This window comes from Akebia trifoliata, chromosome 8, assembly GCF_017979445.1.
Source record: "Akebia trifoliata isolate Shusen 1 chromosome 8, ASM1797944v1, whole genome shotgun sequence".
In the NCBI taxonomy this organism is placed as follows: Eukaryota; Viridiplantae; Streptophyta; class Magnoliopsida; order Ranunculales; family Lardizabalaceae; genus Akebia; species Akebia trifoliata.
Window position 1 is genome coordinate 50,974,893 of NC_141382.1, and position 24,023 is coordinate 50,998,915.

The 24,023-nt window shown below is 35.5% G+C and overlaps 1 protein-coding gene across 5 annotated transcripts; it reads right to left on the reverse strand.

Moving 5' to 3' along the window:
• Positions 1-11,582: 11,582 nt before the first annotated feature.
• On the reverse strand, positions 11,583-23,195 carry LOC147397613 (protein STRUBBELIG-RECEPTOR FAMILY 5-like). 5 transcript variants are annotated; one of them, XM_086449442.1, is made up of 16 exons: positions 22,764-23,192; positions 22,251-22,383; positions 22,038-22,109; positions 21,872-21,937; positions 20,410-20,481; positions 20,253-20,324; positions 19,655-19,726; positions 19,520-19,585; positions 18,061-18,126; positions 17,677-17,963; positions 16,035-16,309; positions 13,758-14,029; positions 13,296-13,416; positions 12,711-12,847; positions 12,469-12,625; positions 11,583-11,910 (listed from the first exon to the last, which is right to left on the reverse strand). In XM_086449442.1, the coding sequence occupies exons 1-16, from the start codon at positions 23,137-23,139 to the stop codon at positions 11,770-11,772; spliced, it is 2,385 nt and encodes a 794-aa protein (XP_086305568.1). In that variant the 5' UTR covers positions 23,140-23,192; the 3' UTR covers positions 11,583-11,769. The 5 variants fall into 5 exon arrangements, with proteins under 5 accessions (XP_086305568.1, XP_086305567.1, XP_086305570.1 ...); XM_086449441.1 differs by having other exon boundaries at positions 20,410-20,493; XM_086449444.1 differs by lacking the exon at positions 19,655-19,726 and having other exon boundaries at positions 20,410-20,493; positions 22,764-23,193.
• Between the last annotated feature and the right edge of the window lie 828 nt (positions 23,196-24,023).

The window sequence follows — 24,023 nt, forward strand, 5'->3', positions numbered from 1 at the left end:
TCAGTAGAGGTAAAGGAGGATTCAATGGGTTTTGAACCCAGTTCATGGTATCAACACTCCACGAGCCTTACCAACGTTAACATCTTCAACAGATCATAATTTCTCATTATAATGAACACCATAGAATGCTGAGAAAAACACATCAAAAAGAAAACCTAAGGTTTCCCAGTGGAATAGGATCCAATGTTTGATAGAAGAATTCTTTGGAAATGTATCTTATTGTTGTTGCTTACATGAAGTTTGTTGAGCTACAATGGATAACAATGGCGGGCATGATTCTCTTTTTCTAAGAGATTATTATGGAGCCCTACCCTGTTTGCAATCTTTTGGGAAATATGTGAGGAGAGGGATAGGAGGAATTCTTAGAACAAATACAGGTGGTGCTACATATTATTCTCTCTATTTTGAGTCTTTTATTGTTAGAGAGTATTCGATGGGGGTGGGTTTGTATTATCTCAGTTGTAACTATGGAGTCTAGTTGTATTCTTTTGGATTGGTCACCTTGACCCCCTTGTATAGTTTAATATAATATATATTTTTTACCTATTAAAGTAAATAAATTATCCAATTGTTACAATTCAAGTTTTTTCAACACGACAACTTTTTTTACCTAACATCATCCTAGGAATTGGACAGTTTGTCAAAAAAATGTTCTTGTAATTGAGAAATTTTTTATAAGAGGAGATCCACCATCTAGTTTAGTTTCTGTTTCAACTCTAAACAAAGTTGATGATGGGTCTCAAAAAATTTCTTTACCTTCAATGGTTTGGAAAATTAGTTGAAAGCTTTCTAATGAATTTATAGTTACACAAGCTTCACAAACTACACAGAAAGAGTTCTTTGGTGGGGAATTGTACTTTGTAGGTCAAATGCCACATCTCTAACAACTCAAAAAAAATGAAAACTTGAAGTGCAACATCCTCTTTAGTGATCAGCTCAAAGACAAAAACATCTCCTTATACAACATTATTTTCCTTTACAAATGCAGCCTAACCATTATATATCTTAGTGATGTCTTGATAGAAAAATAATTGGGCAGGCCAGCTTCTCCCATCAGAAACCCTTAGTATGAGATTGTCAGAATTCTTTGTGAAATATGTCTTCATGAACTGAAATGCCACACTCTTGCACAAGTAGAAATATTTGCTTCTTATATGAATTAATGTTATATACTACAAAATCCATATCAAAATATCAAAAACAGCACTAGATATCAATAGATTGTTAGAAAATCAGACACAAAACAAGAATCACAGTAAAGTATAGAAAAAGTTTTATCTCAATAGATACACTCATCATAGTTACATTTCAAAAAGGTAAACAAAATATCATCCAACACCTCCAAGTTGATCAAAGCATCTAATGTGGCTCACCATAACTAAAGAGAAAATGAAACAAAGAAATATGGGAGGTCTAAGTATTTCATTAGGAAGCAAAAAACACTGAATGCACCTTCAAATTTGGAGTGAGAGAGAATAAAATTGATTAATGGTTCGATGAAAGTTATAGAGAAATCACCCGATTCAGCTTGTTGAGTTGCAAAGAAAGATTACCCAAGGTTTTGGGCATGAGGCTTTTGAATACAGAGAGATTAGTTCTATGGAAGTCTCTACATTTTTAGGAAAAATCAAAACTTGGTTCAAACTTTGAAATCATCCAAATAGCTCCTAAACTGAGTGTGCATTCACCATATAACAGAGCTAAGAGCCATATACAGAGCAGATCACTCGCTTTCTAGATTTATTATATACCAAGTCCAAGTGGGATGTAATTAGATAACCATGATTTGGATTATATTCAAACAAACCCTTGGAGGAGGATGTTGTTAGAAGGATAATTAGAAGCCCTCCCCTCAACCCATCCCAAATAAAAAAAATCATGTTAACCAAGCATTCAAGTTCGAAAATAAACCTTAATAAGCAAATGATATAAATATTGAATATTGGACTAACAATGTTGATTAATAACCTCGACATGAACAAATTGAGATTAATGGGTTCACTTGACTGCAGCATTGACCCCCATAGGCCCTTTCTAACATCCCAAAAGAAAAGGCAGAACAAATCCTGTGTATTTGTATCTGTTATAGTTGAACTAATTATTTTAGTTTTATTTAAGAAAAAAATAGAAAAAAAAAACTCGAGAGATTTACCTTGAGATTGACGGCGACGGCGAGAGACGGTCATTCGAAATATAACTTGAGAGAGAGATCGACCGGCGATAGCGTCGGATCGCTCGAATTGAAACTTGAGAGAGAGAGACGTTCGAACTTAACTTGAGATAGAGAGAGGTGGCGATGGTGTCGAAGTGTCTTTTGATGAAACTTGAGGGAGAGAGAGAGAGAGAGACTCTCGTTGATTCTGAAATTTGGGCAAACAGAGTTTGAAGAAGAGGGTTCTGTGTTGTGAGGGAGCTTTTAAAAAATTTAAAAACTAAGGAGGGGGCGTTCTGTAATTATCTTATGTTTAAGTTTAAAACCGTAAGACGTTTGTTTAACCGTCGGATGCAACGAAATCTGACGGACTAAAAAACTTGGTAAAAAACTGGGCTAAGTTTAGGGCCGCCGAACTGCTCCCATATATATATATATATATAGGGTCCCGTTCAGCACCCTAAACTTTACCACACACTTTAACAAACGTGTTTTGTCTTACATGGGTTAGAAGTTTTGGAATGGGCTGATTTTTGGTGAGGATGATCTCTATGGTGAGGAGATCATCCTCACCATAGGGTGGGAAATGTTCAGCACCCTAAGTTTTACCACACACTTTAACAAACGTTTTTTGTCGTACATGGGTTAGAAGTTTTGGAATGGGCTGATTTTTGGTGAGGATGATCTCTATGATTAGAAGATCATCCTCCCCAAAAATCAGCCATTCCGAAATGTTTAGCCCCATGTTTACACGTTGAAAAATCGTGGACCGTCCATTTTTTGTAAACCATTTTTGATGGGGTTAGAAGTTTTGGAATGAACTGATTTTTGGTGAGGATGATCTCCTCACCATAGAGATCATCCTCACCAAAAATCAGCTCATTCCAAAACTTCTAACCCATGTATGACAAAACACGTTTGTTAAAGTGTAGGGTAAAGCTTAGGGTAGGGCACAAGACCCATACGGGAAATGTTTAGCAACAAACATTTTGGCAAAGCATTTTTCAAAACATGGGTTAGAGGTTTTGGAATGGGCTGATTTTTGGTGAGGATGATCTCTACGGTGAGGAGATCATCATCACCAAAAATCAGCTCATTCCAAAACTTCTAACCCCATAAAAAATGATTTACAAAAAATGGACGGTCCACGATTTTTCAACTTGTAAACTGGGGCTAGAACATGTATATATATATATATAGGATCAAGATCTGTATACACATAAAGCTACAACATGTTTTGTCTTATATGAAAAAAAAGGTTTAAAATGGGCTGATTTTTTGTGAGGATGATCTCTATGGTGAGGAGATCATCCTTGCCAAAAATCAGCCCATTCTGAAACTTCTAGCCTCATATTTACAAGTTGAAGAATTTTAGACCGTCCATTTTTTGTAAACCACTTTTAATGAGGTTAGAAGTATTGGAATGTGCTGATTTTTTGCATGAATGATCTCCTCACCATAGAGATCATCCTCACAAAAAATCAACCCATTCCAAATCTTTTTACCCATGTTAGACAAAAACGTTGTAGTTTTATGTATCTACGAATCCTTACCCATATATATATATATATGGATAAGGGTTCCATGTACACATATCTACAATGTGTTTTATCCTAGTGGCTAAAAGTTTCGAATGGAGCTGATTTTTGGCAAGGATGATTTCTAAGATGAGGAGATCATCCTCACCAAAAATCAACTCAATCCGAAATTTTAAACCTCGTCAAAAGTGATTTACAAAAAATGGACGGTCCACATTTCTTTAACTCATAAATATGGGGTTAGAAGTTTTAGAATTAGCTATTTTTTGTGGGGATGATCTCCCCATCATAGAGATCATCCTCACCAAAAATCAGTTCAATCAGAAACTTTTAGCCCACATAAGACAAAACACGTTGTAGATATATGAGTAGATATGTGTGTACACAGATCAACGTGTTTTGTCTTATATGGGCAAAAAGGTTTGGAATGGGCTGATTTTTTGTGAGAATGGTCTCTATGATGAGGAGATCATCATTACTAAAAATCAGCCCATTCTGAAACTTCTAGCCCCATGTTTATAAGTTCAAGAATTCTGGACAGTCCATTTTTTTGTAAATCACTTTTGATGGGGTTAGAAATTTTGGAATTGGCTGATTTTTGCAAGGATGATCCCCTCACCATAGAGATCATCCTCACAAAAAATCAGCCCATTCCGAATCTTTTTACTTATAAGATAAAACATGTTGTAGCTTTATGAGTAGCTTAATGTGCTTACGATATATATACTAAACGTCAAAAATGACGCTATTTCGAAAAATGCACATTCTGAGTGACCATTCACACCTACTTACAATATGAATGGTGGCAACTCCAAACCTTCGTAAATGTAGTACTCATAATCGAAAATCACGTATCTACACTCGCCATTAAAGTCCATGTAAGATCAAAACCTCATCCAACCAAAACCCCAAAGCATTGGTCTCTCTTAAACTAACCCCAAATCAGATATGAAGGTTGAGGTTAAGCTCAATCTCCCAGACTCTACTTCTACAACAACGATTCACACTATGTTGTCTCTCTTAGAGCAAAAACTATCCTCGTCAATGGGATCAGTCGTGCTGAAGAAGACAAAGAGGATTTCGATCCATTAATCGATTGTCATTATATTAGTGATCCATCGCGACTTCAATCAGTCGATTCTTCGAAGATCTTAAAGAGAGGTTAGAGAGAGATGTCTTCGCACAATAACTCCTCGTCTGCCAGCTATCCACGACAACCATCAACGGCAAAGCCGTACGTACCTCCAACAAAAGAATGTGAGAGAGAGAGAGAGTGTTGTGTGTGTGTGTGTGTGTGTGAGTTATAGCAAGAGAAAGAGAGAGAGGGAGTTGCAGAGAAAGAGAGTTGCAACGAGAGAGAGAGAGAGAGAGAGAGAAAGAGGGATTTGTAGAAAGAGAGAAGTTCGAAATGCAAACAACAAGCAGGGAGGTCTTTACAATTTTTAAGGGATGTATCTGTAATTAGACGATTATTTTAAGTAATTGATGCCGCACATGATTTCTAACGCTTCCCTTTCAATATGCATCGTCGATCTATCAAATATCCAACGGCTCCCTATATATATATATAAAGATTGTACCTCATATCTCACTTTCCTGGCGTGGAAGTATGTTAAAACCATAGATAAGTTTTCACTTGTATTACAATGAAAAGCATTTATGGCTTCTACACAATTCCATGTCAAGAAAGTGTGATACTAGATACAATCTTAAGGTCACTTTAGCATTATTCATATATATCTATATTCAGAGTCGTGTTGGAGTAACATTGAAATGTACATTGTGGTGGACATTTTTTACGTGGATGTATCAGAATCATAAATATGTTTCATCGAGTTAAATACGCATCCACATCATAAATGTCCCTCACAATGTATATTTTAATGCCACTTCATTATTGGCGTAAATTTCGATTACAAGATTCGGATGGACATAATTAATGGGCTTCTCTTTAAAAGTGCTGCCCACTTAACGTGGACCACCAAATATGAATGTGCCTTCTTAATCTGAGTATTAGGGAACAAGCACTTGGCCATATTTTTGGAGTCAGACTTTGATGCGGGCAGCCTGCTTCAAAATTTTGATGGAATCCTCTTTGCACTATGACATGTGCCATCCCTATTATTTATCATTATTTATGATACCTCCCAAAAAAACCCACATGTCATAGTGTTGGTTGAGAATCGAGAGGAAACTGTCATGCCACCGAAGACGACGGCTAAATGCTTACAATGAACGAGTGATTTTTTTTTCTCACACGTCCTCTGCCCAAAATTTTAATTGTAAGACTTAAAAGTTAGGTGATGTTATCATAAAATTTCATTTTTTCCATTATGCGTCGGTGAGAGAAATTTTCTTTCTTTTTAATTTTGTCGTCTTAACCACATGTCAAACAATTAGGGAGCTGTGAGTAAACAAAATCTCTTTCTCTCTCTTCAAACATAAGAATTTTTCCGAGAGATTTACCCAGCCGACCTAATTTTGCATTTTTATTACAAAAACTCTTATTTCGGACAACTGACTTTATGAAGTTTGTTACCCATCAAACCTTACTTTATTAAGTTTGTTATCAACAAACCTTGATGTGGGATCCATCATAATATTCAAATTGATGAGATTAATTTGTTAAAGGAATCTTGTTTCTGCATTCCATTCTGTCTAGAATCATATATTATGATATTGAAGTGTGCTCGAATGTATAGTTTTTACTTGTCACAATCCAAAAAACAAATAAAATTTTATTTTTTGCTACTTTTGTAGGACTTGAAAGATATTTCTCTCCCCAACCACCAGATGATTGTTGATTTGATAGCAAAAAATCCAACTGATAGTCTCCCTTAATGCAAAGAATGCCATAGATAAAACAAATTCCCCACTTTTCATACCTTTAGGAACAAATATCAATTTCATGTAAACTTTTTATTTATGCAAAATGCCAAAAGTCAAAAGTGTAAATTATAGGATTAATCATTAATTGGTTAGACAAAGAAACATATATACCATGAACCATCGGTCATTTGCTCCCACTTGATGGAATGTACTGCTTTTGCAATGAAATTTGCAATTTCTTTCTTCCTATGTCCAGTAATCATCCATTTGTTCCCCTTCAATGTAATGTACTACTTTGCAATGAAATTTTCAATTTTTTCACTTGTATCTCGTTGAAAAGCATCTATGGTTATGTGTGAACCACCACATCAGAATGTACAATTGATGTACATTTTAATGTTACTTCAGTATTACTCTCGTTAATGTTCTGTTGAAAGAAGGCCTACATGACTCTTCCTTCAACTCTTTGCATAATAAAATTGCACTGACGCAATAGGGTTTAAATAACCAAATATTTTTTCTATGGTTGTCTTCACCTTACCCTACGTCAATATTGTCAACACATTTCAAAATTTTGGAGTAATGCTCATCTTTTCATGACATGTGAACATGATACCTCCATGTTCTCAAAAATATCAAGATTCATCTAAATTTTCCATCCCAAAAATATCTTCTTTTTCTTCTTCCCTACCACCACCATCACACTCAACCTCATTGTCATCGTCATTACCATCACCACCGTCGTCGTCACCATTGCCAGTCATATTCTCTCTCTCTCTCTCTCTTCTTCCCTCACCTCCATCATCGCCGTCACCACTACATCCTTCCATTTTCTTCCCCACTATCACCACACAATCACAATCGTCATAGTCATCATCAATGCCATCTACGACCACCCTCATCCTCCCTCCGTCCTAACCCTGCTCTCTCTCTCTCTCTCTGTTTTTTTTCCCTGATATTTCTTAAATGCAGTCAAACAATGGAATTTGATGTTTCCACCCTACCCATTTTCCATTTCAATTTTGTCATGAATTTCAAATTCCATGAAAAATGACTTTTCATGCAATCAAACACACCCTAAGCATCTTCTTTAAAATAAAGGCTCCTAGTCACTTTTCAACACTGGGTTCCACCTTGAAATCACTATTCATTACTTTAAAATACAATTCAAACACACACAAAAAAATGTAAAATAAAAAAAATATTAATTAGCATCGTGATAAATAATTTACTAAAAAAAATATTTCACTAACATAGGCCCAAAAAATGATTATATTAAACTTATGAAATGGAGAAATTAAAATTTTCCTCCTATTACAAATGATATTATGTTTGTGTGCATCATAATGCACAACATGATTGTCAAAGATGAAGGAATTGTGAATTTTGTCGGTTCTAATTAAACACGTGTCCTGAACGTCGAGACGGTGATAAATGAAATGGATCGATTTCAACAATTCCTTACTCGACATCAACATTTTTAAAAATAAAGATACTCACTATGCACTTTCAAATGTATTGATTGAACATTTCTGAAAAAGATATGGTGATAATTAATTTGATTCAAATGATTATCAATGTTAAACCCACTCTTTATTAATGTTTAATGTTTGTATTTTCATTGTGAAATTATTTAATGCTTCAAAAAGTGTCTTTCTTATTACAAATTAGCAAACTTTCATAAATAGATGAAAGTAATATTTTAATAATCGCATTAATATTTGAAAAAAAAAATTATCAAATTGTTTGGACCTCGATCGCACCATTATTCAATTTGGGTGGATCATCTTATATCTACCGAAAATTCATTTATCTCTAAGAACCACATGTAAACGAAGCGCTCAAATACAACACCAGGTGCCACATGTATATAAAGCATGAATTTTTATGAATTCCAAAAATATCATAATTAAAAAAAAAAAAAAAAAATTCACCATTGAATTTAAATTTTAAATCTAAAAATTCAAAGACCGTCCTTTTTTAACTTAAGATCTAACTCTAAAAAGTACTCTTTTATCTTTTTCTTTAAACCAAATCGAATCTACAAACAAGAGGATGAGTTGTCAAATTGTCGATAAAGTGGAGCAAGATAAGATTGAGACAAAGCCAAATCTCATTGCAGGTACGATAACAGAGTTGCTATTGTCAAACCAATTTTTACTAATGCCACACCAACTAAGTGTAATTTTTGATGATTTATATAAGAATTGATGTGGCATTAGTAAAAGTTGGTGTGATAATAGTAGCTCTCTAAGATAATAATACAAAAAAAAAAATTATCAATTGTAAGAGGATCAGCAATGATGGCCTTCAATATTCATGTAACTAAGAGCTAATAAGTAATGGAATCCTGGTAATCTCTCCCTGTGAAAGTTTTGGGATTGCACCCGTGGATGTGGGCACTATTTTTTCCTAAACTATTAAATGTATATTTTTTGTATTAAATTTAAAATAAAAGTAAAATATATTTTATAATTCTAATTTAACTCTCATCTATAACTATTAGAATTTAATTAAGACATCTAACTTGATTTGATTGGATAATCTTCTCCGATAGAGGATAGAAGTTTCCATTATTTTAAAAGATAGTTTCTATTGACACACCAACTTTTACTAATAGCACTCCAAAATATGTGTTTATCATTTACATATGAATTGGGGTGTTGTTAGCAAAAGTTGGTTGGTCAATAGAATCTCTCTTTAAAAGGTATTCGTCCGATTAAGAATTACAAAACATTATTTTATATTAGATTGAAAAATACACACAAATTATCGACTCAAAAATCTCGTTAACCACATAATTTAGTGTGGCGCCAAACCTTTCTATGGATTAGTTCTTTCCTCGTTTAACATTGTTTTGACATGGTGGCGTGCAAGAAGTCTGGCTTTGAAGCAGCCAAGTTATTTCAAATTGGAAAAATCCTCCTCATTTTCATTTCACGTCCCTATTTTTGTTAAAATTTGGGATACATCATGGGATACCGTAGGCATCAAAATTTTATGAATGTCCATATAATTTTCATAAATAACAAGAAAACCCCTCAAAATTAGTAATGGGCCCACACATGCAAATAGAGTCCATTGATTGAAGACAAGCCTCTTATAAATTGAGTTTGAATTTTAGCAAATAAAACTCATGATTCAACAAATCTAAGTAATCCGCATTAAGAATTGGGTTCAAACAACCAATAAACAAGTTGGCCAATGATTAAATTCAAAGTTCATTAAAATGGGTTGGATTGGTAATCAAATATCATTTAAATCGATTATGTAAAATCCAATTAAGATGGGGGCATATTGGAAATCTTTAAACTTTCCTCCAAAGAAGAAGCAAAGTTCTTCAAGATATTCAGACTCTAATTAAAGAGAAGATTAAGTCTAAATCCCTTTCTCTGAAAGTCAAGAAATCATTCTCAGTCAATAAAGCACGAAGCCTGGAGAGAAAAAAAAACTATAAAAACCACTATAAAAGATCAAGCACAAACAAAATCACCGTCAAAACAACATTCTCAATCGATCACGTTCGAAGTCTAGAGAGAATAAAGTTACACACGTATCTTTTACTATTTTTTTACTGGACTATTAATCAGAGAGAAACACTGAGATCTGTATCTCTATTTTTTTCATCAAAATCAATACAAAATCATTTACGATCTTGTTTCACGAATCTCGAGATAGATTTTGTGAAATTTGTTGTTGATAGATACATCATGTGTCATCTAAGGGAAAGGATAAATGTTAAAACAAGATTATTCTTCAAAAAAAATTTGGTGTGTACGAAACCATAGATGCTCTTCACTCAAATATCAAGGAAAAGGCATCCATGACTCCGTGCACCCTAGAAAACTTATCATTTCAATATGATACTCTTTCTCCAAAACTTAGTCTAAACTAAAACTATATGTAATAAATATTGAAAATAATCTCTTCACTATCATCTTAATTTCAAATACATTTTTCTTTCACTTGTCTTTTAATTTATTTTAAATCATAAAAGGTCATGTTAGCTTGAGATGACTCTTAGAAGTCGATGAATATTTATTTCTTTCCGCTCATATGATTATGAAAATTTGGATGTCAAGGTTCAACATCACGTTACCATATAGAGTCCAAACCGAGGTCCTCATTTGGGTCATGTGGACTTTCACGGTCTAGATTAAGTTTGAAAAGTGATTATGAACAGTCACAATCTTATGATTATGAAAATAGAATCACGATCATAGTATTTATTTCAATCGAATATGGTTCAGAAATTATATTTGAAACACATGGGCATTTTATTTATTTTAGGTTAATCTCTCATGGAAGACCGAAGTCAAGGCATATGTCATCATTTTAAAAGCACGGGGTAGGGGTGTCAATGGGTACCCATTTAACCGAACCGGATCCGAATACCCTGATTCCAGATCCCTTTTTTTTGGAATCGACTAGAGTCGGATCTAATCAAAAAGTGGAGAGGAGAGAGAGAAAAGGAAAAAAAAAGTTGAGTTTTCTCTCTTAAAAAGTGGAGAGATTTGGAGAGAAACCTTTTTCAAAAATTTATAATTAGAAACTCTGCCCTTGATCTCTGTTAAGGCATTTTAAAATTCCAAAGCTATCCCAATTTCTCTCCTCCAGTCAATCCAAACATGATGAAGAAAAACTGAGTTTCTCTTCTCTTCTTTTAATGGATTTCTATTCTCTCCACTCTCTCAATCCAAACATAGTGTAAATTCTATCAAGGAAGGGATTGCTTGATGATTGAGGTTTGTTGCAGCTTCTTTGTCATCCATTCAATCCATAATGGGACTGCTACACCTCCCGGTGGTGCGCATAAGGGAGTAAATAAGAGAAACCAACAGAGCTGCAGATCTCCTAAAACACCTTTGTAGATTCATGTAATAAAGCTATAATGAGTTGTTACCTCATGAATCCTTAGGGAGGATGGTAGTGCCAAGGCCTAGCCGAGATTGTAACTTCCTTTTCTCTTAATATATTCTGTCTGCTGGGGGTCCACTAGTTAAAACCCCCGATAACCTTCCAAAAAAGAAAAAGAAAAAATTCAAAAACATTAGGCCAACAAATGAAAAGAAGATAAGAACTCTACAATTGAGAGTAATTCTGAATTTTCTTACAAATCATTAGATATCTATCCCTAACTAACAGAAAAACAATGAGAAAGATGAAAAGAACAATATAAAAAAATGTGATTCTCCCTTTTATATATATTTTCATGTACAAATAAAATACTCAAAAATAAAAACCATCTCTTCAATAATAGTCTGAGTGGTCAGAGTCATCTGTCCTTCGTGATGCATTGGGGTCTTCTCTCTTATTCATACTTGAGCGCTGAACCAACCGTACGAGTGCCTGCACCACCTCTGACATTGGCGGCCGGAATTCTTGCTCTGACTAATAGAAAAAAGAAGAAAAGGAATTACAAAAGATAAAAATATATATAGAGTCGTGCTGGAGTGACCTCAAGCTGGAACCTCATCACACTTCTTGACATGAAAGTGGATAAGAACCATAGATGCTTTTTCACTCGTATCTAGATGAAAAAGCATCTATGGTTCCCATACACTTTCAAGTCAAGAAGTGTGATATGCGGTTCCAGCCAGAGGTCACTTCAGCATCTAAAATCCCAGCTTAAGGGGCAGGATTGTGACTATTATTGGGGCACTTGTAATTGGATGGCATACCCATGTCCAACACTGTCTATGACATGCCTGGACTGTGTCCCAATTGTACCTGAGTACTACAGATTGTGACAATGAAGGCCTCCAGGGAAGCTTCAAAAAATCTTTCCTAAAAAATATTGTTCTCGAGGAAAAGAGGAAATATCCAAGATTTGTTCACCAACTGCTTATTCACAAGACCTTACGAGGGCCATATCCCCTCTAGTAAGAGATGGTTAAGAGTCAAGAATAATAGGAGACAAATGTACCCAAACAGTGGAGCATTTCCTACCTGGACACACAGAGCAATGACATCAGCAAATCGAGATAGTGACTTGGGAGGGTAAAGCCCGCGTAGAGCAGGATCCACCATCTTTGCCAATGCATCGATATCATGAAGCTGTGGTGTGGCCCACCGGACTAGAGACTGCTCGGTTCTTGGTTTTGAACTGAAAAGGAAAAGAAAGCATTAACACTAATCAGATTTAAGTGTTGGAATAGATAGGCTAAGTTAAAGCTGAATCTTTGTTGCACCTGTCAAGAGGCATCCGACCCGTCAAAAGCTCCAGCATAACCACCCCAAAACTGTAGACGTCACTCTTCAGTGTATATGCCGATGGCTTGGTGCACTCTGGAGCATTGTATCCAACCCCCAGGTTTTGGCTCGTCCGCTAACAGACAAAAAAAAAAAAAAAAACAGCTCTTTAACATCATGGTTGGATTTTTCAAACAGGAACCGCTGTGTCAAGATGAACCACCAAAAGGAAGCAGAAGAACTCCCAGGAACTTTTGTAAGTGTAGTACATATGCAGGGGGGTTTTGTGACCCACCACTCTATACACCCAACCCCAATGATCACATACCAAAAAATAAACAACCTGACCTGGTTACCCATCAATGAAATATCAAAATACTAGACAAGAGTTTGGTTAGGATCACCTGATCAGGTGATTTTCAATCTAGGAAATCTCCTAGGTGTGAACCATCGACTGGTGGGTCCCAAAACCCTCACCTGCTATACGAAGTTGTAGGGAGGAGCCGAGGTCATACTGAAACAGTCACTACTTCAAAGTAACGAATGTCATATGTATCAGTTGTTTTCCTAGAGAATAAATTAACCTGATGAAAGGATGCCAAACCACAATCTGAGAGACGAGGATTGAGTTCCGCATCTAGCAAGATATTAGCCGACTTGATGTTCTTGTGAACAGAGGAAGGGGAACATATCTCATGGAGGTACCTGAAAATGGAAACATAGCCTCTGAAGCATTAAAGGGAAAGAGACATAAGCAATGGTATGACCTGGAATATATAAGAGATGTCCTAAACTATAATGATCAAATATTCAAATAACACATCCATATGGGTCAGTATACAGCTGCCATGATGGCAATCCGAATTTAATCCTTCATAATAAGTTATGATAAAAATGGATCTGCAATATCTCCTAGGCCAAAAGCAGATCCAAATGGGTGAACCCAACCACCTGATGATGTATGTCTTTCTTCCAGACAGTTGGGGAAAACATAATAATACTAGGGTAGTTGCTCTGGAAGAACACAAGAAAAGAAATTAACTTACTCTACTGCCCGAGCCGTGCCCAGAGCAATCCTGATTCGGGTGTTCCATGTTAGTGGTTTGCTGTAATCATCAGACAGGTGTAGAAACTCATGAAGTGACCCATTCCTGAAGTACTCGTAGATTAACAGGTTATGGCCCTCCTCTGAGCAATAACCAACTAGTTCAGCGATGTTTGGATGGTGCAGCTTCAACATTTTCGAAATAATTTCTGTGAAGTCTTCAAGGCTCCCATTTTGAAAAAGAGAGGAATCGATTTTTTTCACAGCCAAAACCTAAAAAACAAAGGCCCCTGTAAAATGATGGATATTTTTGTGCCACCATAATGGACTAGTTAGAAAATTTTACAGATTTACTCTGCATTTTTTTGTTCACTTTTGGAGTGTAAATTGGCCACAATATTGCTATAGCTAAATCTAGTTCAAGAATGAGCGAGTCATTCAAGAGTACTTTCTAAATAACAGGTGCAAAAAACCAGGTGACAAGCTTTGGTTACCACACAGATTTCCCCCATTCCAAGTAGAAGCTAGAAATGAATAGAAGAGGGACGGTATGAGAGAGAAAAAGAAATAAAGAAACAGACAAATAATTAAGGTAGAAGTGAACGGGGTGATCATAGAAAAACTAGGATATCGTTCAAGACATCTACCCCACACAAGACAATTAACAACATTGTATATTTGAATTGGAGCTCTAAAAAAAACTACTTGTCAGCAGTTTTTGGCCCATGGGAGACCAGGCTTGGATCCAAGGCCTGGTTGGCTTTTAGACCAGGTCCTGCCCTATCTTTGTTTTTTGATAAAAATAACAGAGATATTATTAATAAAAGGAAGGGTACAACAAAGAGATAAGATCTGGGCTGGAATTTGCGGGTCTATGTTTGCTCCAGAGTTAGCTTTTGGTGATATTCTATTTTCTGGTCTCAGCACTGATCCTTGTGTGCTGAAGCTGTCATATCCATTTTCTCAAGACAAAGGCTACACTGTAAAAGAAAAAAACTGGAACATGGAAAGCGATACCTCAGCTTTGGCAAGACATGCTATTGAGAATCAGGGATTCTTTGTAATAAAAAATGTCCTGCCCCAACTACTGAGGCCTGTCAGGCGATTGTACTATTAATTTAAGAAGACGGACCTATGTTTATGAAACAAACTGAAAATCCAATCACCAAAAATAACTTTGTGCGACAAGCACCAAAAGATATCTAGCATTCAAGAAGTAAAAAAACAGAAAGACAGAAATATTAGAAAAAATTAGATAAGAAGCAATAAGAAATTCATAAATTAGCAGGAGCCAGCTAGCTTAGTTAGTTAAGTCTTTGGGTGATGATACCAAAGACCTGGGTTCAAATCCTGCCATCACCGAGTTACTGAACTCATTAAAAACAGGCTAACCGACCATTAAAAAAAAAAAACAGAATTCATAGATCATATTTTTGGAAGGGACAGCTTCACTCGGGCCAAATCCAAGAATCTTGTTCCATCCAAAAATTATGAGGCATCACCCAGACACCCACCACTCCAACATTGTATCAGGGTCTGTTTTGAAAACTTGTAATTATATAACCAAGAATTTGAGTCCTCTGCAAAGTAGATTAAACTTTTGTAAAACAATTTAAGTGTTATCCCATTATTCTCCAATTGTTATCCCGTTATTCTCCATGTGCATTGTATGCTTACCAAAAGAAAGAAAAAAAAGTATATGAGGCAGGGATATGTTTGCAATCTCCAGATTATATCAATTGCAAGGTTAACCTCTTCTAAAGGTGTTCTTCAGGTGCCTTGCCTCATGGAACTTCATGAGGTCAAGTGGAACGGCTTGAATCTGTGAATCATTTTACAGGAGGAAAAGGTCCCAAAATAAGGGAGTACAGAAAAAGTATGGAATCAGAAAGATTGGATACAGGCTTCAACCATGATCCTTGATGAGCAGTCATGAAAAATGAAAAAGGATAGATCAGTAGACCATCCAACCAACAGCAGACATGTCAACATGGTGAATGTGCAGGGAGTTTGAGCCCACCAGTCAAGATCTGGCCTAAGCGAATGTTAAGGCCAATATTCGACCCGAATAGACAACTATCAAATCTATTGCATTGTTGTTTACAATTGAAGTAATAAGAAAGCTCTAGACAGAATTGAATGGAGGAATAGGGTATATTCAACCAAACCCAAATTTGATAAGGCTTTGATAAGCAATATGAAGAAGAATCAGAGAACAACTCTTACACAAGAAAGTCATCATCAGGTAAGCAATTATAATATCCCAAGATAAACATACCTTCCCATCTGCATATTTTGCCCGATAAACACGTCCAATGGATCCCTTGCCAAGTAGACGACCAGTAGCAAAGTTGCCAGTGGCAGCCTGCAAATCTGCCAGGGAATAAGTTATAGCGCAAACTGACATGCTTCTTTTTACATTCAGCTGGTTTGCAAACTCAGTATCATTAAATGACTTGATCCGATCAGAAGGTGGAGGCTTAAGACCCATTGAAGGAGATGGCTGCAAAGTATTCACATTGATTGAAGAAGATGATTCCAATGATTTCAGCTCTGTAGAAGACATAGCAGTTGATCAGTTGAAATCTGATATTAAGATAGCAGAACTCAGAAACAATTACTAGGTACAAAAATATAAAGTAATAGCTAGAATAAGCATGAAAGAAATCATGTCAAGAAGAATTCTGGTAGGGTTAGCCATGGCAGAAGTGAAAAAAAGATTGGAACTAATATGATTGATCACCAAGTGATGAATTGGAACCAATATGATTGATCACCAAGTGATGAATTGGAACAAATATGATTGTTCATACTTTCATTATCCTTAATGTCTGACCTCCATACCAAGAAAATGACCTCTTACTTATTCATCAATTAGGACCATTCAATGGTTATAGATGAGGTATAACCCACATATACCGTATAGAAATATCTGCCTTGTTGCTGGCACAGCTCTATGGCATAAGGTGTAGGTCTTTTCATTTTTTTTTTCAGTGGTATGGTGTTCATTAAGGATGCAGGACAACAAGGTATCACATATTTTTCAGAAAGATTACTAGCAGACAATTGCGGGAGGCAACGAAGCAGAATATCACAGCCCCTCATAGCCTGATGAAATGTGCTACCATCTATGTATCCAAGACATGGACATGTGTGTTGGGGTCCAACACAGATTCAGTTTCAGACTCCCCGAAGAAATAATACGTTGACCTCTGTACAGCATGTCCCATATGTTTTTCAAACTACTTTAATTCATGTTAGGTACAAGATATATAAAAACCTGTATTTAGATAATATGATATATAATAAAATCATATAAAAAAATTATCTGAAAACTAAATATTAAATCACCATGTGCCCAACATATGAGTAACACAAAATGGAAAGTTCTTAGAAAACTGAATGTCCTTGTTACATAGGGTACTATTAATTATCAATTATGTGTAAGGACCGATTGATGTCACTTTAAGACACAAAAGCCTCAACTCCATTCTTGGCCTTCAATCGTCCAAATCACGAAATGGATGCGCCATTCTGCTAACAATAAGCCCCAATAGATGATAAACTTAGGGTGACTCAATTGAGATGGTTTAATCATGTGCAAGAAATATCAATATAAGTCCCAATTAGAAAGAAAGTTCTAGCAAGAGAAAAACCAAAAAAGGATAAGGATTGAGAAAGTGAGAGTAGATATGAACACACTTGAATGAACAAAAGACTTGGCTTAGGACAGGATTTAACGGAGGAACAGTATTTGTACAGCCGATCCCAAATTTTGGGATAAGGCTGTGGTGACGATATTCTAAATCTTCTCTATTTAGTCAAATGTGAAATTAAAAGAAAACATGTCTGCAATTTCAATTTATGAGTAACGGTAGTATTGACCTTCAATATAAGGATTTGCTGCTAAAAAGAGTTACCTTTGAAGTCATTTGATAACTGATGAGATACTAGAGGAGTAAACGATCTCCGCTGGCTAAGCTTCTCTTCATCAAGAAAATGAGAAGAAGAAGAAGAAGATTTCCGCGAAAACAAAGCAATTAATATCACAAGAGCCACCAACACACCAAAAACTATCACTGCGATAGTTGTTCCTCTCAGACCAGACTTGGTTTCTTTTTCACCTCCGGATGAGTGCCTACTACCATGACTATTTTGTTGGTTGGCGTTAGGTGCTGTCCCAGACGACCAAGAATTTCCCCCAGTCCTTACAAAAAGGTAACCATCACATTAAGTAACAATTTAACCACTTTAGCTAATCAAATCCCACTGAAGAAAGAAAAATAATTAAATAGGATGCTCACCGGATATTGTTAATATTCTTCAACTCATTCGGGACCCAACCACTGAATTGGTTGTTTTCAACATTCCTGCCAGTACAGCAAAGACAATTCTTTCCTATTAAGTTTCATAGAATGTTCATCAACAACTTGAGCAGGTATCAGAAGGAACTATTTTTGTTTCATATGACTCAAGTATTTGCCAACACCAAGTTGATTTGTCTGAGCCTCAGTTTCAACACCAAGTCATTACCCACGTGTGAATCAGGCTCAGCACAGCCTGAATCAGATAACATGGACATGACTCAGTTGATTAGTCGATATGTATATGTGCAAGTCAGATGGCTTCGACAAGACTTGGCATTATTAATCTGACTAGAACTCAGATGCCTTAATAATTGGGTCATAGGCATTAGTTTAGATAAACAAGACCACTGGAATGTGCACACCAACAGTATGGGGACAGGTCAAAATTCAAATGGTTATTGAAAAAAGCATGTTATCTCGAAAGCAATCAGGTTTACATTGATAAAAAATATAACCTATGGAGATGAATATGTTATTTTGATACTAGGCTTGGACCCATAGCTCAGTTGGTTTGACACTTCACAAAGCAACTTTGAGGTTGTGGGTTCAAGTCCAGCTTACCCATAAAAAAAAATGTTATTTTGATAGAAACTTTCAAGACTTGTTATTTTTAGTTTTTTTTATTTCTACAATTTTTCAGGAGCATTCATTTGATCCATATTATCTTGCACTGACTCATATCCAGGTCATTTGAATCAACTCGATCTCCAACCCCGAAGATCCCAAGATTGAATTCAAGACTTTAAACCATGAGAATGAATTTTTTTTTTTTAGGGGCAGGGGGGTTCATTAAGCCTGTTTTTAACGAGATCAATAACACGGTGCTGCAAGAATCGAACCCAGGTCTATGCTATCATTACCCAAAGATTTTACAAACTAAGCTAGCTGGCACCTGCATGAGAATGATATCTTCTTAAATAAGATCTGATTATATATGGGGAAAAAACTTTTATCCTGACAGATCGACTAATTCTGAATCTAGTAGTGAGGACTGTGTAGTCTAGGACCACAATGCTTCTTCGTAATCTTCCCCTGAAGAATCTCCTTTTCCAACTTCAAGAAATTATGTCAATGGGTAGGGCTCCTTTTGTTTCTTGGTTTTGTTGTTTTTAATAAAGCATCAGCTGGAAACCTTTATTGGCACAAAATACATTAACATTGATAAATTTTCCATGGAGTCTAATTACCAAAAGTCAATTCACTCATTACAACAAGTGTTAAAAAGTTGAAAATCATCTTAAAGCCACAATACTTACAGAAATACCATGGAATAGTAGTAGGGTGGTTAAATATTGAAAAACAAGAATAAATAATTCTTTGATTAAATATTTGAACATATTTCATCAGTTCTTTAATTTCTGTTGGTTACCAAATTTTAATCATATGGAGTACTCACAAATCATCCAGTGGAAGATTAGCAAGAACACCTATTGGACCAGTAAATTCATTGTTCTCCAAATACCTGTAGACATGTAAACAGTGTTAACTAGAAGGCACTTGGGAGATCTAACAGTTGAAGTATCTTCCTTACAATGTTGTGAGACTTGAGAGGGATCCAAAACTCTCAGGCAGATTGCCTGACAGAGTGTTGAAGGAGAAGTCCCTGTATGACATTTCACAGATAGTCACTTGCATGTGCAAAGTAAACTCTTGCATTAGATATTAAGATTTTAAAAACAAAAGAAAGAAGTTCAAACATTTAACTCAAGTTATACTGTCAAAGATCTTATTCTCATGATCTTCTCAGTAAGAAATATTAAGGACATGCGTGTTGAGCAGTAACTAGCATGAGAATGGTTGGTGTTGAAAGTGTTTTGCATCATGAATAAATCCTAAGTGTGTACCTTTGTGCACTAGTTATGGATGGATTAGTTGCTCATACAATCATATTCAAGGAATTTCACTTCATAAATGCTATTTGTAAAGAAAATAGTGTTGGTTGATAAAAATAAATAGGGACTAAAATCAAAACTAAAACCATGGAGGGATACCATGGAAACCATGGTTTTAAAGATAAGTTAGACCAAAATAGAATATATATGCAGCACAACTTTAATAAGGACACTCACAGGAGATATCCAAGGCTAAATATCAAACTAGTGGCATAATAGTAAAAGATAAATACTTACAGAAAAGATAGTCTAGGAAGTTGTCCAAACATATCGCTCAACTGGCCATTAAGCTGATTATGACCTAGATTTCTGCATTCATCCACAAAGTCGTCACTGAATAAGAACCTACAGTAAAGGAAGAGAGATAAATAATGGAGAAAGTCATACAGCTTACAAATATTTAAGATCAGTCATTTGAGAAATGGAATAAGGCACGCCGCCAGTAAAGCCATTCCCCGCAAGATTTCTGCACATCAAGCTTAGAGCATAATGATAAATTCAAGAAATCATTCATGTTGCAATTTTCCTGCATGAAAGCTTAGGAAATATTTATTTGGAACTTTTTCACTAAAAGTAACTTCTACTGGTTTAGAATTCTTTTGAACATTCCAAAACAGTAGAAATTTTTTTTTGATTTTCTAAGCTTCATAAAGGGTCTTTTTTAATAAAACATCATGTAGTAGCACATATGAGCTAACATAGAGCTATTCATTATTTTTATTATAAAAAAAAGATTATTACAGCAATCATTTTTTTTTATAAGTGAAAGAAATTTATTAATCAGAGGACAAGATGTCCTCGAAAGGAAATAAGACAATACAACTCCGAGAGCTCCACTCTGCCTTTACAAATCAAATTCCGTCTAAAGAGAAAGTCCTCAAAGAAGATGCCTCTAAAATCAGGAAATTGTTTATACCAAAAGAAAATAAACCAAGAATATCAACAATCACATCATATGAGTAGAGAGCTCTTTTCCATCGAAGATTCTTCTATTTCTCTCCTTCCATAAGCCCCAACAAATAGCGAAAGGAGCAAGGTTCCACATGATCATCTCTCTAGCAGTCAAACCCTGGGACTTCCAACATGAGAATAAATGGAAGACCGTACCAGGAGAACACCAAGACATATGGAATAACAAGAGGAGAAAGGACCAAACAGACAAGCTAAGCTACAACGAATTTTTTTTTTTTAAGTAAAGCTACAATGAATAAAAATGTGATTGACCAATTCCCCACTCGATTTGCATAAACAATAAAAATCTACTTCCAAGACCTTATTTGATAATGGCAAAGATGAACAAACCCAACTAATAGTAGCAAATGCAAAGAAGATAAACAATCACACAAAGAAAGAGTAAGAACACGATACCCATAACACGAGATTTTACGTGGTTTACCCAAAGGTTACGTGCACGGAGGTATGAGCTTTGGAGGTCAATTTCACTATAAAGAAAATGGGGCAAATCGATACAAGGAGTCACCTCTATCACTTAGCTTCACCTTCTTCTAGATCTCAATCTTCCCAAACCTCTCCCTCTCCTCTCTTGGATTTTCTCTCTTTCTTTACTCTCTTCGCTAGAAAAAACTTAAACTTAGAGTTAGACTTCTTACAAAAGAAAACAAAACCCCATCCTTTTAGAAGCACCACATAAGTGAGTCACTTACATAAGTTACAAGCCCAACCCAAATTACCTTAGACCGACCCAAAAACACACACAAACTTGGATCGGGCCTAATTGTTTTTGAGTCATACTTCAACACCCTGCCGCCTGATCATAGGGTGCTTTTTATTATATGTTTTCGTACTAACTATGCCATGGCAACATGAGCGATACAATTAGCTTAGTGTTGACTTACATGTGAAGTGCGTTAGGCGGAAGTTGATATGGTATATCGCCCTTCAAGTTGTTCTCACTCAAATCACTGTACTACGACAAATAAATGCATTGCCTTTAGTTGAAATTCATCCAAGATAAGAATGGAAGGCACAAAAACATGCTTATTTACAAAAGCTAAGCCTCACAAGTTGGTTACAGATGTCAAGCTTGAGAGTTGATAGCCCATTGATCCACTCAATCCTAGACCAGATAAATTTCTGCTAAATTCAACAGAGACATATCAGTGACTTCTTAGTAACTTTCATAAAAAATTATAAACTGCAACCTTGGATGTGATTATGTAATAATGTAATAGTGAAACTTATAGAAAAAAAGAGATGTAACACAAAGTTCTCTACATTTCTGTTACGGATGAGCCGGAACACGTAATTCCTTTCCAGGAATCGCCACAAGGGTCGCCTCCACTTGATTTCCAACCTGTCAGTTGCGAAGGAGAATTTAAGCTGCTATACATCACTGTGAGGGCAGAGACTGCAAGGAAAATAGAAAAGAAAAACTACAACGAATCAGAATCTAAAAACATGATGAATTGTACAAGAAAAGATAAATGCTCGATCCCTCTTTCACAGAGAATGGACTCTTTCTTATTAAAATGTTTTTCTCAATTCTGGCTTCTTCATAATTCAGATGCATCTCATCTGAATTTGAACAATTTGATTAAAAAACAAGTTTTTCTAACTCTTTTGCAAGGTAACTCTACATTAATCAAAACCATTTCGACCGAACTATGAAACAAATAGTATAGAAATCACATAAATATCAAAATCGACAAAACAAAACAAAAAAAATTCGAAATTCAGAGACCGATATATCTAGAAAATGAATTAATGTTGAAATTAGGCAGAATATACCATCAGGTGCATCAGTTTTTCCATCGATCGGGGTTAAGCTACCAAACACAAATAATCCAACCAAAATCCAAACCATCTTTTCACACAAGAACAGAATAAATGGAGGGGTTTTTTTTTTTTTCTCAAACACCAAAATCAAACATTCAAAGTGTTGATGATGAGCTTGTTGTTGATCCCTCCATGAATGCAGAGAAGGAGAGGACGATGTTGTTGATTCCGCCATGAATAATGCAGAGAAACTGAACGGAAGATAGTAACCCCTCCAGTATTCGAAACCTCCGCTAAATTTTTCGGCCACAGTTATTTTTAAATTTAGTAAATCGCCGCTAAATTTAGCGGAAGCAGAGCTAAAGTTGGAGGAGCTGGAGACAGCCATAGGAGTCGATGCGAGACACTCGCCTCAGCGGTTGGAGACTCTTGAGAATCGGAGACGAGCGAAAATGCTCATGTATTAAGAATCAAAGAAGGTAAATTAAACCTACCCCTCCATATTTTGGTGAAATATGTGAGATACCCTTGTTTTCTCAAACTTATGACGTGCTACTTGACCTCAGTCTTCTCTTGAATACTAATACTAAATGACCTAAATACTCTCATCTTCCATCTCTATTCAAAAAGGATAATGATGAAGCTAACATTAAAATGTACATTGATTCTACATTCTGATATTGAAAAGCATCTATGGTTATGTGTGCACCACCACATCAAAATGTCAGTATCGATGTACATTTCAATGTTACTCTAGCATACTCATTAAAAAAATAAATTTTATTTTTTAATAAAGCTGAAGTAACCTCGAGATTGTTCCTCACATTGCACATTGTGACTTGAAAATGTATAGGAACTATAGATGATTTCATCAAGATAAGAGTGAAAAAAGCATCTATGACTCAAATACACTTTCACTTTAGGATGTACTGTGTGAGGTACAATCTTGAGGTCACTCTAGTTCGACTCTTTATTTTTCTCCAAACATTCATAATCTTCCAACCCTTTAATTTCTATCATAAATTTCTTTTAATCAATTCAATTTTATCTTCCATCCATCATTTGTAACCTAGCTTTAATCTTTGTAGAAAACTTTTGATTGGTTTTCTACTCAAACTTCAAAATCATTGTCTACTTTCTTAAAATTCTTATCTCAAAGATATTGATTTTGAAGATGAAAAATCTAGGATTTTAATTAATTGATTTTCAAAAATGTCAAATCTACAAAAATCTTATCGCTTTTGATATTTTAAAAAAAAAATAGATGAGTTC

What these genes read in the sequence shown, in the direction of transcription:
- LOC147397613 (XM_086449441.1), bottom strand. Translation starts at nt 23,139, where the DNA reads ATGGCTGTCTCCAGCTCCTCCAACTTTAGCTCTGCTTCCGCTAAATTT. An exon ending in TTGACATCTGTAACCAACTT is followed by an intron (nt 21,938 to 22,037) that starts GTGAGGCTTAGC and finishes GTCGTAGTACAG; the next exon opens with TGATTTGAGTGAGAACAACT. An exon ending in CAAAATATGCAGATGGGAAG is followed by an intron (nt 14,030 to 16,034) that starts GTATGTTTATCT and finishes TTTGTTTTTTAG; the next exon opens with GTTTTGGCTGTGAAAAAAAT.